Source organism: Hipposideros armiger, unplaced genomic scaffold (genome assembly GCF_001890085.2).
Source record: "Hipposideros armiger isolate ML-2016 unplaced genomic scaffold, ASM189008v1 scaffold_55, whole genome shotgun sequence".
Classification (NCBI taxonomy): domain Eukaryota; kingdom Metazoa; phylum Chordata; class Mammalia; order Chiroptera; family Hipposideridae; genus Hipposideros; species Hipposideros armiger.
Genome location: NW_017731405.1, coordinates 3,337,128 through 3,353,593, shown reverse-complemented (window position 1 = coordinate 3,353,593; position 16,466 = coordinate 3,337,128). Strand labels below are relative to the sequence as shown.

At 38.4% G+C, this 16,466-nt stretch overlaps 1 protein-coding gene across 1 annotated transcript in view; it reads left to right on the top strand.

The window, feature by feature from the left end:
• Window positions 1–16,466, top strand: part of IQGAP2 (IQ motif containing GTPase activating protein 2) — a 325,198-nt gene that overhangs the window by 45,567 nt on the left and 263,165 nt on the right. The window contains exon 2 of the mRNA XM_019641003.1: window positions 5,461–5,560. Coding sequence (XP_019496548.1) covers window positions 5,461–5,560 — 100 coding nt within the window. The remainder of the gene's footprint in view (window positions 1–5,460; window positions 5,561–16,466) is intronic.

The window sequence follows — 16,466 nt, the reverse complement described above, 5'->3', positions numbered from 1 at the left end:
TTCAGATTCTTTACAATGCTTGTGAATATGCATCAGGTTGCTAACAACTTCAACCTCAGGTTTGTGTAGTTTTCAAAAGAAAATTCAGTTTAGGGACGTTTGATCATGTGGTCCTTTAAAGCTTAAGATTGAATAGCTGTGAAATGCTTAGGAAGGCTGGTGTGAAGCCAGAATATATCACAGGTCAAGTTTACTGAGCGTATCAGCTTATTGAAAATTTCGGACTTGGGTTTTGTCATCTTTATGTCCCAACCCTGTCCCCTGCCCCAGTTTTAGGGTCTCAGAATCAATTCTCTTCCTTCTAGTGCCTTCCTGGGGTATGTATCTCTGGTAACTATTCTTTAAGTTCTGAGATTGGGGAGATAGCATTTAGGTATTCTCTCCCAGGTAAAAGCTGGTCCCAACTCTTATAAAGTGGTACAATCAATACATGTTTGAATTGAATTACATATGCAAGAATATTCAATTTTCCTTACGGAAATTTAGAGTCCTACAAAATAACCATGTGTACATAAAATGCTAAATTGTGACGTGTTTCCATGAATTGATGATTCACATCATATTCATAATCTGCTTTTCCTTAGAGGGACATGCTTTAAATAATTTTGTTTTATGAAACAAAGATTCCCAACCCTGGTTTTTGTGATTCTTGCTACCTTCCTTTTAGTATATCCCCACCTACCTAAGCATCCTGTAATTATGCCAAACTTTCAATTGTTTATAATAAAAAGTTCGTGAGGGATGTTGTGTGTCATGCTTGTCACTTTGTGTCCAGTCCCCTGAACAGATTAGGACAAAGCAGCCACTCAAATATTTGTTGAACGAACAAAAGAATTTTAATACAAAGGACATGATGGCCTTCGTGTCTCTGTGTGTGTGAAGGGAACCAGTAGAGTAGCTGAAATTAACAAGTGACCATGCCAACTCCTTAATGAATGAAGTAGGTCTTGAGCTATTTTTACACTGGATTTTGTGGGTGTTCTTTGGGATGTTCCTTTCATCTTGAACTTATAGTTCTATTTCAATACCTTCTCTACCAACTCGGTCTCATTCTGCTCCTTAAATCTCTGCATAATCCCTATATTTGTGATTTCCATAGAGTGTTATTGCTTTAAAATATTATCTTTTAGCCAATGTTTACCAGTGTTACAAATGGCATTTCGTGAGTTGCTAATACTTCAGGATGTTGTGTTTTTCACAATGTCCTCATATTTCTTAGGGCTCAAAGCAGCCCATAAAGGTGAGCTTTAAAGGAAATTGCAGCTAATCAAGTTACTTTAAAATAAAAGCAGTTCTGAAAGCATTTAAATGATCTGCCTTTGGGTTTGGCCGTGATGAGCACCTTTCTTGGCTCACTCAGATTTGGCAGCAGCAATGGCACCGGGCAAAGAGCAGGGACTGCAATGCTGAGGGACCTCCGATCCTGCCCTGGCTCTGCCGTTGACACAGCGAATACCCACAGGCGGTCCCTTTCACTTGCATGACCCTGGTGTCCTCATTTGTAAAAAGGAGATACTGCCTATCTCCCAGGGTGATTATGAGAACCACACAATAACATGGAAAAGCGCTTTATAGACAGTAAGGTCACATTTAAGTGAATTCTTTTATCAGCGCTATGATGGCTCTTTAAATGGCAGGGTGATGATTCCCGCCAGTGGCTCTTATCAGAAGTCGTTACTTAGTAACTGTGGAGTAATGCAGAAATATTTTCTGGCAGCCTCTATGGCCCAGAAGGATCTGCGTTTGCTATGTTTAAGACTTTTCTCAAATTCATAACCTTGGCCTCCACTTTGACAATAGGTCATGAATGAAGGAAGTTTAGGTTGAAGTGTGTATGGTTTGAAGGGCAGTGGGCCAGTTATGTGGCCCAGTGGACCAGGTCGGAAGGGAAGGCAAGGTTGTGTAAAAGCAAGCCCCATGAGGGCGAATGTTTTTTGTTTGGTTGGCTGCTTCACTGCCCTATCCGTGGTGCTTGCACTCAGGCCTGGCCCACAGAGTCTATGAATTGAACATTAGTTGCTAGAGTGAAGTCAGTAGAATGGTAGTGGGTATATTTGCTCCATCAATATCGGTGACCACACCCTTATTATATTCAGTATAAATAGGCAAATAAAACTTTCCTACATAGATATTTTAGAGCCCTTTTATTAATCTTTCCTAATAAGAGATTATTTGTTCATCAAATGTTTTTGTGGAGCATGTAGCCTGTGCTGGACACCATGAGAACACAAATATGTCTTCTAGGAGTTTACTGTTAATATTAAATGAGGCAATATAGGAGGTAGCAGGAGAGAGGGCATTTTGAGCAGGGAAAACCAGGGAAGACTTTGGGAAGGAAGAGGCCCTTGAGTTGAGCCTTACACAGAAGTAGATTTCCATCAGCTGTGGCCAGTATGTTGCAATTGCAATTTAAAGCTTTGTGGGTGTTTTAATTCAAACATTAAATCAAATCTTCTTGTTGGACAGGGTGGTATCAGAGTTTGAGGGTCCCCTTAGTGTTCTCCTGGGCTGGTAGAATCTTGCATGGCTTATGGAATCTTGCAGGTGAGGGGAAGAGGCCTAGGGAATGAGTGCTGCTGGGGCTCTGCCTCCTCCCAGGTGGGTTGGTTGAGGCTGGGAGGAAGCAGCAGCCAAGAAGGAAGGTGGCAGTGAGAGTGCCTCCTTTTGCTCACAATTAATGTTAGGGAGAGTAGACTGAGCATGTGGACTTCTACTAAGAGTTTTGTATTGTTTCCAAGCTTTGATGTGTCAGAAGATACTATAAAAGGAAAATATCTGTTTAAAATGGGAGACAGACTGTAGAGTGAAATTTAGATGAGAAGTTGGAAGTCATGAGGTGTCCTGGGGATTAACTGTTAGGAACAGTGGAGGTGGAGGGTTAGGTGATGATATGTGGTCATGCCAGGTATCTTAGGAGAAAACCCAGGATAAGAAAAGCATAATTTGCAAAGTATACTCATTATGGGGTGATGGCTAGCTCACTTAGGAAGGATTCACTGGAACGTAATATTTCAGTAAATATTTGAGTGCTCTCTATGTGCAAGGAGTCATGTTAGATGTGAGGGAGCTGAAAAGATGAATCAAAAAGTCCTCCTTTCCCCTAAGGAATCTCCACTCTGGAGAGGAAGGCATGACCAAGATACAATGGGGACTTCTATGATGAGTGATGTAATGAAAATGTGAACCGAAGTGCTGAGGAGAGTGGAGGGATGCTGACTTGTAGATCCACAGGATTTTGCCTAAAAAGATATCAAAGCTGTCACACACAAAAGGTGGGAGGATGGCTTTCCAGGCAGGAGGAAGGTGGAGAGCAGACGCGCTGGAACCCAAATGGTTGAGGTGTGTCCCTGGAACATGGCGCCGTCTGGAAGGGATGGCTGAAATGTAGCTTCATGTAGGGGAGGAGAGGGAATGTACCCTAGAACTTTGTAGGAAAGGGGGATCCATTGAAGGTTCTGAGAAGGATAATAGCATCAGTAGGACTATGGTTAGAAAGATGCTTCTGGTGGCCTTGAGGAGAATGGGTAGAGGAGAGGATGTGGCTGGGAGGCTGCTTGGGCTATTGTAAGAGTCCAGGGCGAACTGTTGAAGGCCTGGAATCTTTCAGTGGAAGGGCAGAGGAGGGTTGCTTGAGAGCTTTTGTACTTTTCCTAAACCCGAGAGCTCTCTTCTAAAATTAAATCAGATCCAGTTTACTAAGAAGAAGAGGAAGATGCTTTTGACAAACACAAATCTTTTTTGACCCCAATTGGTATCATTGGTCTGGAATGAGGTCTCCCTGTTTAAGGGAATGGAGCCACAATGGAAAATGGGAAGTGGCAGGAAAGAGGGATCGGATCGGAAGAAGGATGGTGATATGTGTGGAAACTCCTGCTCTGTTGGCCCTGCTTTTGTTATATACTAGCCTGTCCTGGTGCTCTTCCGTATCTCACCTCTCCTTCTACTGGTTTCTTTTCCTTCTCCTGCACAAACAGAGGCTTTCCCCAAAGTTCTTACATACTCCTACTGTTCTTGTTTCCTCCATCCCACCTGAATATTTCTAGCCCTAATATTTCTGCTCTTCGCTGGGCAAATGACCTCTCAGCCTGTTTGTTCAGCTGTAAGGTGGGATTACCTGTCTCTTAGAAGCATGAGACTTAAATGAGAAACTGCGTAGACAATGCTTTGTCTGAGGTCTTGAAACAAAATAAGTGCTCAATAAATAAGCATCTAGTCCATATTTATATATAATACTTATGGTATTCTCCCATATTTTATATTGATGTAAAGTCTATCTCCCCTTTCTTTTGAATTCTTAGAGGGTTTGGTATTATTTTTAGATCTTAAGTGTTGAGCATTGTACTTGCTCCAGTAAGAGTTCAAAATCTGATCTTAATTCCTTTTGACTACCAGTGTGATATTTTGGACTTCTCATCAGTAGGGCATGGAATTGGTTTTGCTTAGGAATGGAGGGGTGACCTTCACATCCTTATCTTTTCTGCTTGGGACTAAGGGTTCCATTTATGAAAATGAGTAACTGGAGCTAGCAGCTGGGGAACAAAAAAAATCAAACACTGGCATTCCTGCCTCATATGACCATATCTCTGCTATATACATACATTGTCTTCACTGGATGAATAATCTAATAAACTAGAAACCAAATTCATTTTATAGCCATCAGAATTAAAGTTCACGATTGAAGACAGAAAATGGGTCCTTTTTATGAAAAAGCGTTGTTGTGTAAATAGACAGCTAAGAGTTGGCTGATGCGACAGTTGACTGCTGTTGGGTGCTCTTGAAGCTGTGGCTGGAGGAAGTGCAAGAAATGGGAAGGCTGTGTTTCCTATAGAAAAGCAAAGTTGCAGCATCAAAGTTTATCAACTGGGCTTGTGTTGGAATAAAGAGTGTGGACTTGAAGATTCTGGTCACTTGCTCTCTCTACTGCTTTTTTCTTTTGGATACCTGTTGACTAGGAATGTTAGTCTCATAAAGGCCAAGAAATAAGCGAGGGAGGAATTTTAGAGACTTTGGCATCTGTAGAATAGGATTTGGGTTAGATGAGAAGCCTTCATTTTCTCTAGGAGTGGGAAAACACAGGTCCTTGTAGATTCTTTGTTCAACCCAGAATTTCCCGGATGGTCCAAGTTGAGCTGCTGGACCAATTCCATAAGCTTGTTAAGGAAAGTTGTTGCAAGTAGACCATGCTGTCTAACTCCTATGGCATCATGCTTATGAAATCTGATTGCGATTCTCATTCTATTATTTAGTACTTTCAACCCGTACTTCAGTATTGCAATTTTTTTTTCTAGAAATAATATGTCATAGAATTCAAAGGCAAATCTCTATGCTTGGTGTTTCGGTAACCCTGTGTCTCAGTGTTCAATGTTGAATTTTATGTGAGTTTTTTCTAATTGATTGCATCAGGTGTTTATTTGATGAACGCTGTCCTTACAAGTAATATGATCTTATTCTTATTTCTAGCTATTGTGGATGATGAAAGGCTCTCTGCAGAGGAGATGGATGAGAGGCGGCGGCAGAACATCGCTTATGAATATTTGTGCCACCTAGAGGAAGCCAAAAGGTGAGGTCTAGACTTAGTCTACTTGCATACCTTCTCTTGGAGATAAGCTTTGGGACACTGTGTTTTTAATAAGTCACTGGCAGTCTTGTTGGTGCTCTTCCGTATCTCACCTCTCCTACTGGTTCCTTTTTCTCCCCCTGCACAAACAGAGGCTTTCCCCAAAGTTCTTACATACTCGTACTGTTCTTGTAATGGGAGTAATGGGAGATCCATCTGTTTTTTGTAAATGATCAGGCAGACTGGAGAAAAAGTTGCTACCACAGCCAACGTCAAGGCACTAGGGAGGCAATTGTTTCTTTTTCTTCCTTAGAGCCTCCCAGGAAATCTCAGGGCAAATGCAGATTATTTCAAATTTCTCATCTCACTGGCTTGGATGTGAAGGAGCAGCAAAGACTTAAATCAACTTCCTTTTCCCCTCGAGCTTTCTCAGGTCTTTCCTCCACCCCCACAGCAATGATTGTACATGCCCAGGTGGACGACAGCATTCTGGACTGAAGTCCATTGGTCACTAAGCTAGAGAATAGGTTTATGACAGCAATCTCCCTTTTAACCAATGGGTATGTGACCACTTAGGATATATTGTCTCTAAACTCATATTGACTCTTAGACCTTTTAGACTATAAGTAAATGTTGGGTTCTCCAAAGAGAAAGTGAAGATAAAGAAGGTAATTTGCACTTAGGCCTCTGTGTCAGAGGAATCCGAAGAACTTTGTCCTTTGCTGGGTGACTACTGCAGTGCCCATATGCATGAGTTAGGTTCTAATCAGTGCTTTGTGCTGTGATTGAGCAACAGTATTGTTCTACAGACAGATGATATGTTCCAGCTCTTTTATCTATAGAAAAAAATAAACATTTAGTTAATGGCCATTGGTGTTAATTATCTCTGATCACTAATAATTAACTATCTACAGAGCTAGAAGAATGAGGTTTTTAATCAATGTTGTGTAGAGCATTCAGTGACATGTGCTAATTTGGCCTCAAAATTGCTTAGAAGGGCATTATTTCCCAGGGTTGTTTCGTATTTTAACAGTCTTATAACTCTAAGCTCCAAAGATGAAGTTTTAAAAGTTATTTAACATGTCTATGAAGTCTATAGTTAGGTTGTAGGTCACTGAAGACTTTTAGTCTAAGATTATTAAAAACGTGCTTTTAGTCAAGTTGTTGCTAAAAGAGTTAGATAAAGAGAGTGATTCATAGACATTCAAAATCAACATGCTTTCAATGAAAAAGTGTAAGGAGAGTTAGTGGAAATTCCTGACACACACTTTGCATTCTAAGGTTTTGCATCCTGTTTGTAAGTGGGGAGCAGTGTCATACAGAGAAGATGTGTGATTGGGAGTCAGCAGACTGAGTTTCCTCATCCCAGCTTTACCATTTGAGAGCTGTGCAGCCTTGAGCAGGTCATCTACTCTATGGGAACTTCAGTTTTGTCTGCTCTGTAATGGAATGATAAAGATGTTGCCACTACCTACCCTACTTACTTCATGGATTTTTTTTCCCTAAAAATCAATTAAAATCATTAAGGTGTAAGTGTTCTGTAAACTACAGTGCCAATCAGGTGTATGGTGATAACATAAGCATAGCTTACTCATGAGTGTATTGAAGTGGTATCAATATAGCTCGAAAGCTTGCTGTCCTCTTCAGTGTTTTCAAAATTCTGACATTGAATTTTGTTTTAGAAAACTCAACAAGTAGCCCAGGTTCTTTGAAGACAGCTTCCTTAGGAATAGTTTCATTGAAAGAAAAGACTATAAAATACACAGTTTTCCTTCTAAGATGACAGTATTTTTTTACAAGGAGAGATTTGAGGTAATATGTATTTATGAATTCTTTATTAAGATCTGAACACTTTGTGACTCAGGAAAGATGATTTTTGGTCATGGAATATGTAAAAATTATGTGGCTATTAATAGAAATATTAATATGTGTGCTGTGATTTCAGAAAGCATAGTGTACAGCATTCTGACAATGTCAGTGCCTTTGTAATTTGTCATACTGAGTTTATTAAAGTATATGCATGTGTGTGTATTCATGTGAGTATAGTTAGCTTAGAATATTGAGTTTGTACTAAATGATGTACTTAGAATGTGTAAGTTTAGCCAAGTTGTTTCTTGCTTCTTATTTCAGTTAATTGACTTAGGTGCATTTTAACTAGAAATGTGTTGGTTCTGCCTTTGTGCCTCTTTTCTTAACAGAAGTGAGAACTGGAAGGGTTTCTAGTTTGTATTACAAGTATTGAATTGTAATAGTCCAGTATATCTTTAACTTTGGTTGTTGTTGATTTCAAGATTCTGAAATTAATATCAGGCCATTTAAAACATTCTTCATCCAGAGGGGATATCACCACCAACATTATAGAAATAAAAAGAAAGATGAGGAAATACTATGAACAATTATTTGCCAACAAATTGGAAAACCTAGATAAAATGAACAAATTCCTAGGAAGACACAAACTACCAAAACTGACTCAAGCAAAAATTTAAAAATACCTAAATAGACTTATAACAAGTAAAAAGATTGAGTTAGTAATCAAAAAAGTTCCCACTCTTCCAAAAAATATAAGAGGAGGCAACACTTTCCAACTCATTCTATTGAGACCAGTATTACTGTAACACTAAAACCAGACAAAGATATCTCAAGAAAACTGTAGATTAATATCCCTTATGAATACAAACACAAAAATTCTCAACCAAATACTAGCAAACTGAGTCCAGGGACAAATGAAAAGGATTATATGCTACTAAGTGGGATTTACTTCAGGAATGCAAGCTTAGTTTAACTAAAAAATCAGTCATTCAGGAAAACTCAATGGGGAAAAATGTCTTTTCAACAAATGGTGCTGAAACAACTGTATATACATATGCTTAAAAATGTATTTGTACATCAGGATTGCAGCTTGTGAAAAAATAAAGAAAGAAAAAAATGTATTTGGACCCCTACCTCATGCCATATACAGAAATTATCTTAAAATGGTTCATTACTTTAAATGTGAAAACTACAACTGTAAATCTAAATCTCTTAGACGAAAACTTAGGAGCAGATATTTGTGACCTTGAGTTAGGCAATGATTTCTGAGACTTGACACCAAAAGAACTAACAAAACAGAAAAATAGATAAATTAGACATCATAAAAATTAAGCTTTTTTTTTTAATTCAAAGGATACCATTAAGAAAGTGAAATGACATTTCATAGTATGGGAGAAAATATTTGTGAATCATATATCTAATAAGAGACTCGTGCCCAGAATATATAAACAACTCTTACAACTTAACATAAAAAGTAAATAGCCTAATTTTAAAATTGGCAAAGGTTCTGAATAGACATTTCTCCAAATAAGATGTACAAATGAACAATAATAACAGGACAGGATGCTTAACATCAGTCATTAGGGAAATACAAATCAAAACCTCAGTGAGATACCACTTCATACTAGGATGGCTATAATGAAGACTGACAATAACAAGTGTTTACGAGGATGTAGAAAAATTGCAATTCTCATACATCTTTGGTTGGATTATAATATGGTGCAGCTACTTTGTAAAATAGTCTGGCAGCTTCTCAAGAAATTAAATACAGATTTACCATATGATCCAGCAACTCCATCACCAAGTATATACCGAAGAAAATTGAAAACCTATGTCCATACAAAAACCTGCACACAAAAGTTCATTGAAGCTTTATTCATAAGAGCAAAAAGCAGAAACAACTCAAATGTCTATCTACTGACGAATGGATAAACAAAGTGTGGTATATTCATACAATAAAATGTTGAGCTATAAAAAATGATATTAGCAAATCAAACCCAATTATGTATAAAAAGATTCATATAAATCACAACCAAGTGGAATTTATCTCAAGTATGCAAGCTAGTTCAACATTTGAAAATCAATTAATGTGATTCATCACATCAACAGGCTAAATAATAAAAATCACATGACTATATCAATAGAAGAAATAAAAGCATTTGACATAGGCCAACACCTATTCATGATAAAAATTCATAGCAAACTAGGAATAGAAGAAACATCCTCAACTTGAGAAAAACTATCAACAGCTAATTCTACAGCTAATATCTGACTTACTGGTGAGAAGCTCAAGGCTTTCCCATTAAGATCAGGTACAAGGCAAAGATGTCCCCTCTAACCACTCCATTTCAACATTGTATTGGAGGTCCTAGCAAATGCAATAAAACAAGAAAAGGAAATAAAAGGTATACAGATTGGAAAGGAAGATATATAACTGTTTTCATTCTCAGATGACACGATTGCTTATATAGAAAACCTGGAAGAAAAAAATAAAAACCTCCTGGAACGAATAAGCAATTATAGGAAGTTTGCAGAAATCAAAGTTAATATGCAAAAGTCAATCACTTTCCTATATACCAGCATTGAACAATAGGAATTTGAAATTTAAAACACAGTACCATTTACATTAGCACTCAAAAAATGAAATACTTAGGTATACATTTAACAAAATATATATAAGAGCTATATGAGGGAAACTGATAAGCTGAATCAAAGCACTAAATAAATGGAGAGATAATTCATATTCAAGGATAGGAAGACTCAATATTGTCAAGATGTCGTTTCTTCCCAACTCGATCTGTGGACTCAATGCAATCCCTCAAAATCCCTCAAAAGTTATTCTGTGGATATTGAAAACCTGATTTGAAAGTTTATATGGAAGTTGGAGGACTGACTCTACCCGACATCAAACTTAGAAAAGTTACAGTAACCAAGACAGTGTGGCATTGGTGAGAGAATAGACAAATAGATCAATGGAACAGAATAGAGGGCCCAGAAATAGATTCTTATAAATATAGTCAGTTGATGTTTGACAAAGGAGCAAAGCAATACTATGGAGCAAAGGTGGTCTTTTCAACAAATGGTGCTGAAACAGCTGGACATCCACATGCAAAAAAAAAAATAGGAAAAGAAAGAGACCTTATACCCTTGACAAAAATTAACTCTGATAGATCAGACCTACACATAAAATGCAAAACTATAAGAGACCTAAAAGATGACAAGGGAGAAAACCTAGATGAACTTGAGTATGACAATGGCTTTTAAGTTATAGCACCAGTGACATCCATGAAAGAGAATTGATAAGTTGGGCTTCATTGAAATTAAAAATTTCTGAGCTGCAAAGGACAGTATCAAGAAAATAAGAAAACAAGCTACAGGTTGGGAGAAAATATTTGCAAAAGATACACTGATAAAGGACTATTATCCAAAATATATAAAGAATGTTTAAAACTCAACAATAAGAAAACAACCTGATTTAAAAATGGGCAAAGACCTTAACAGATACCTCACCAAAGAAGACATACAGATGGCAAATAAGCATAGGAAAAAGTGCTCTACAGCACTTGTCATCAGGGAAATGCAAAGTAAAATAACAGTGAGATATCACTAAATGCCTATAAAAATGGCCAAAATCTGGAACACTGACAACACCTAATGTTGACAAGGATGTGAAGCGACAAGAACTCTCATTCATTGCTTGTGAAAATGCAAAATGGTACAGTCCCTTTGGAAGACAGTTTCACAGTTTCTTACAAAACTAGACATACTCTTATCATATGATCCAGGATTTGTGCTTTTTTTATTTACCAAACGGAGTGAAGGCTTATGTTCACACAAAAAGCTGCACATGGATGTTTATAGAAGCGTCTTGCATAATAGCCAAAACTCGGAAGCAGCCAAGATGTCCTTCAGTAGGTGAATGAATAAATCAACCCTGGTATAGCCAACGAGTGGAACACTGTTCAGCGCTAAAAATGAAATGAGCTATCAAGTCATACAAAAAGAAAAGACATGGAGGAAATTTAAAGGCATATTATGACATGAAAGAATGCCATCTTGAAAAGGCTACATACTTATGATTCCAACTATATGATATCTGGGAAGGGGCAAAACTTTGGAGACAGTAAAAATATCAGTGGTTGGGGGAAGGAAGGTGAACAGGTGGAGGAGCACAGAGGTGTTTTTAGGGCAGTGAGAATACTCTGTATGCTACCACAATGATAGATCAATGTTTTTATACGTTTGTTCAAACCCATAAAATGTCTTAACACCAAGAATGAACCATAATCTAAACTATGGACTTTGGGTGGTTATGATGTGTTAATGTAGGTACATCAGTTATAACGAATGTCCCACTCTGGTGAGAGATGTAGACAATGGGAGGTCTCTCATTGTCTCTGCATGTGTGGAGGCAGGAGGCTTATGGGAAATCCATTGATATGTAATGTCCAGAATAGGCAAATCCATAGAGACAGAAAGTAGATAGTGGTTGCCTAGGGCTGGGGGAGAAAGTAAATTGGGGGTGATTGCTAATGAGTATGAGTTTCTTTTTGCTGTTCTAAAATTGATTGTGGTTATGGTTGCATGACTTTATAAGTAAGTGTACTAAAAGCCACTGAATTACACACTTTACAACGTGACTTGTATGCTATATAAATTATATTTTATTATAGCTGTTATTAAAGAAAAGTTACTTTGATCAGACTAAAGCTAGAAGAGGTTAGTAAAGCTGTTCAATAAGATTAAATGGCATTTAGCAGATAAAACCCATATGGAAGGTACCACTAAGATATGTGTGGTATCTAAACACTTAATTTTACAGTTTTGTTTTGTTTTTTAATCATCCATTGTGTGCAGACACACACAGCAGGGTCATCTGGGTAGCTGGAGATCAAGCAACTAATAATGCTATGCTCAAAAAAAGATCGCTGTTTGATTAAAGCTTTTACTTATGATTTTCAAATTTTTTTCTTCACCTTTGTTGGCTCTGTTAATCTCTCTGTATGTGTGTGCATGAGTATCTCCCTGTATCCAACTGATCATCATCCTCCTAAATATCTCTCAAATGTTCACCTCTCTGTCTCACCACCAGCCTACTGAAGGCTTTTAAAGTCTCTTGCTAGATGATTGCAGCCATCTCTAATTGGTTTCTGCACTTCAATCCTGTATCATAGTCAGATGAATCCATGATCTGGTTTTAAAACCTTCCAGTTGTTTCTTAATACTCTTAGCGTAAAGACCAAACACCTTGTAGGCTCTGCACCGTCCAGTCCTTACAGCCTCTCCAGTTTCATGTTGTACCCTGTTCCCTATTGTCCTGTATTCCAGCCACATTGACCCCTTTTTCATTTCCATATTCCCTCCCATACAGGACCTTTTCCTATTCTTTATCTAGTCAGGCTCTATGCAATCTTCAGATCACAGTTTACTTCTTCAGGGAGTCCTTCTCTGCCTGACATCCCTATGTATGTCAAATTCCCCTATTATAAGGTATCCTGACATCGTATCCATTACATAGATGAATGTATTACTTAATGCCCACCATTGAATTATCATTTGTTACTAATGAGGAGTTATTGTGCTCTATTTCCTACATGTTTGGTTCTCCTGGGGGTAATAAGTAGGAAGTGACTTAAATTCAAGGTAGACAGGATTATAGATGGTTTGACCAGACTGCCAGCTTAAAGGTAAAATTTAATGTTTGTCGCATCGAAAATTCTATACTGTAGTTAGATGGTACAAGTTATTCCTGCCATATATGTGACCCAATGGGTTATGAAGCTGAGAATTCTAGACAATTTAATTATACCACAGTGAACTAGAAGATATCCAGAGAAGAGCATAGAGTATTTTTCAGTGAATGAATGAATGGAGAAAGAAAGATAATCTGTGTGTTAAGATGATTTATGGGTGAAATTATTGTTCATAGTTTATAAAATTATGAAGTCTGTGCATATAGCCTTGTTCATTAAGTCTCAAAATACTAATATTAATGGTAAAGAAGGGAACATGAAAAAGGCATATTTTTAGGACCAAAAAAGAGAGATAATTGTTCTATAAAGTCACTCTTCACCCTAGAGGTATGTTTCTCTACAGACTAAAGGGTTTGAATGTCATAGAGAGCTAATCATAATTATTTGGGAGGCAAAGGAAGTCTGGCATATGTATTAGTTATCCATGACTGTGTAACAAATTACTCCAACATTTAACAGCGTAAAACAACAAACATTTTACCTCATGATTTTTGAGGGTCAGGAATTTGGGCTTAGCTTAACTGGGTCCTCTGGTTCTCAGGCTCTCACAAAGCTGTAGTTAACACAAGCTTTAAGCAGGGCAGATCGGTTTCCAAGCCCACTCATGGTGTTGGCAGGATTTAGTTCCTGATGGACATTTGGACTGGGGACTTCCGTTCCTCGCTGCTGTTGGCCAGAGGCCTTCCTCAGTTCCTTGACATATGGGTCTCTCCATAGGGCAGCTCACAACATGGCAGCTGGCTTCCATCAGAGTGAACGAGAGGGCAAGAGAGGGCAAGTAAGATGGACGCCAGAGTCTTTCTGTAACCTGTTCTCAGAAGTGGTGTTCCATAGTTTGCTGAATTTTATTCATTAGCGTCAAGCTCAAGGGGAGATTTACACAGGGGCAATAATCCAGGAGACGGGGACCATTGTGGGCTACCTTAGAAGCTGCCTTGTACATGGTGTGTATACATCCTTTCGAAATGGACTCCAGCAAGGGTACTTGAGGGGAAAAAATTCTTCTTTGTTCCTGTCAGAAACCAAATCAGGAATTGGATGATGTCTTGGTATAAACGATTATGGTACTAAGATTATTTATGCCTTGATGTTTTTTTTAATTGCGAGCCATCTTAAACTAAGCTTTTCATTCTGCTGGCATTTTAAATAATACTAAATGGACTTTTCAGGTTTCTTTTTGGGTAGGCCCGGAAAACTAAGTTGAGTTTCTTTGCTGTGGGGATTTTGCTGAAATCAGGCTGTGCCGACAAATCTGCTACTCATATGGGCTTTGAAAGTTTCTCTCTGATGCCAGAAATCCCACTGTTTAAATTAAAGGGGTTACTTTTCTAGAAGAATTAGTACTGCTGAGTCGATTTCATGTGAATCTTTGTAAAATGTATTTGAATACTGAAAGTGAGTCTATTTTATGAACTTCCACTCTTTAAAATTTTAGGACAACTGTGCAGAAATTTAAGATAGAAAGTTCTGTTTGGGAAAACTGAGTTGAGGAAGGGAATCCAACTGGACCTATTATGAAGGTCAGGGCATGGGAGAGGGGATCTTGGCAAGAAATAGAGAGGGAGTTTGCAAATTGCAGTTGAGCAAATAGTTTGAATGGGGCTGCTGTTTTGTTTCCCAAGGAAAGTTCCTGAAATATTATATTCCTTTTTTAAGGAAAGAGAAAATGCATACAAATCTTTTGCTGTGCTTACATTTTCTGTCCTACCTCTGAAAATAAACAAAGCAAAAAAAAAAAAAAGCCTTCCCTTGGTGATGGGCTTGTTTAGAAATATTATCTTCAAAGAGCTCTTTATGTGAGCTAAGCTGTTCTTTGTATTAGTGAGTCCGGGACAGTTTTGTGTGTGCCCTGGAAAGGAAACAAAACACTGGTGTGATTCCTTTTGTTTCAGTGCTTACAACTCAGATACCAAAAGGACACCTCATTGATTAGATCAATCCTCAAGCTCTGACCTTACCTAGTACAGTCATGTGCCACATAACATTTTTGTCAGTGACAGACACGGTGGTTCCACAAGATTATAGTGGAGCTGAAAGATTCCTGTCCCTGAGTGCCGAGTGACATCATAGCCTTTGTAATGTCTTAGAGTAATGAATTGCCGTTTTGTGCTGGTCTCAGTCTATCAATAGTAATGCTATGGGTTAGAAATGCCTGGCAGCACTCACCTAGGCCCCAGTGAGTTTCCCACAAATGTCTCCCTTTTCTAAATCAGTGTTAACACTGGACCAACCCTTGTGGGGTTTTTGGGATTTTTTAAAAAAATTATTATTGCAAAATGCCCTTTAGTGATAACTAGGAAACTGAAGGAAAAAATAGTGTATCACTTACAGGCCCCGTAGAGTACAAGGCACCCCAGTGGGCACATGTTAAGATCCAGGGCAGGGAGAGAGTGCAGGAGCCTGGGGTTCTGATATCACTGGGGTCCAGGATGGGGGTCTGGGGTTTTATGGGCTCTATTAGTGAATTTAAGACATAAGAGTAGGAATTTGAAGCATAGAAAAAGAAAAAACCAAGTAGTCCAAACGGTCAGTTAATGAAATCAACCAAGATCTCGAAAACAAAGGGGCCTCTGTGGGGGGACACAGCCTGCCTCTTTATCTAGTCATGTGGCTGGCAATGTGTTTATCTAGATAGTCTTCCTTGAAGTGGATGCCTCTGCAATCGAGGCTTAAGTCAAGCACCCTCACTACAAAAAGAAAAGCCAACTGTCAGGGCTGGTGGAAACAAACCTACTGCGCGGCCAGTCTTAATAAAGCATTGCACATACAATTGCAGTAGTAGGCTATACCATTTAAGTTCGTGTAAGTGCCCTCATGATGTTCCCACAAGAATTAAATTGCCTACCAATGCATTTCTCAGAACATATTCCAGTCCTTAAGCTGGTATGTGACTGTAGTGAATTCGAGAATCAGATTTGAAAGGAGAAATGCTTCAAATGTTTAAGCAAGTGAGACCCATTGAGCCTGGATTTGCTTAACACTGAATATTTGTGATTAAGGAAACGAATCTTATTACTGGGGAACTCTCTAGAGAATCCACTGGATTTCCTCTGCACACTGGGACCCCCCTGTCTTTATTTCTAAGTATCCCGGCCAGGGCTATGCTCGTAAGGAATGTTAATAGAAACTTGGAAGAAAATATCTTTCTTGGTTGTCAACTCATTAAGACACATGCTGTTGCTCTACATAACACATTAATGAAATTTTAAGGAATTCTTAATTGCCTTTCCGAAGCATAAATAGCTTTGATATTTCTGTGGTAACTCAGCATTTCCTTCTTGTTCTCTCCCTGGCACTGACCTCACCTCTGCTCTCAAGGGAACAAGGTGAAATGTAGGGTTGCTCCG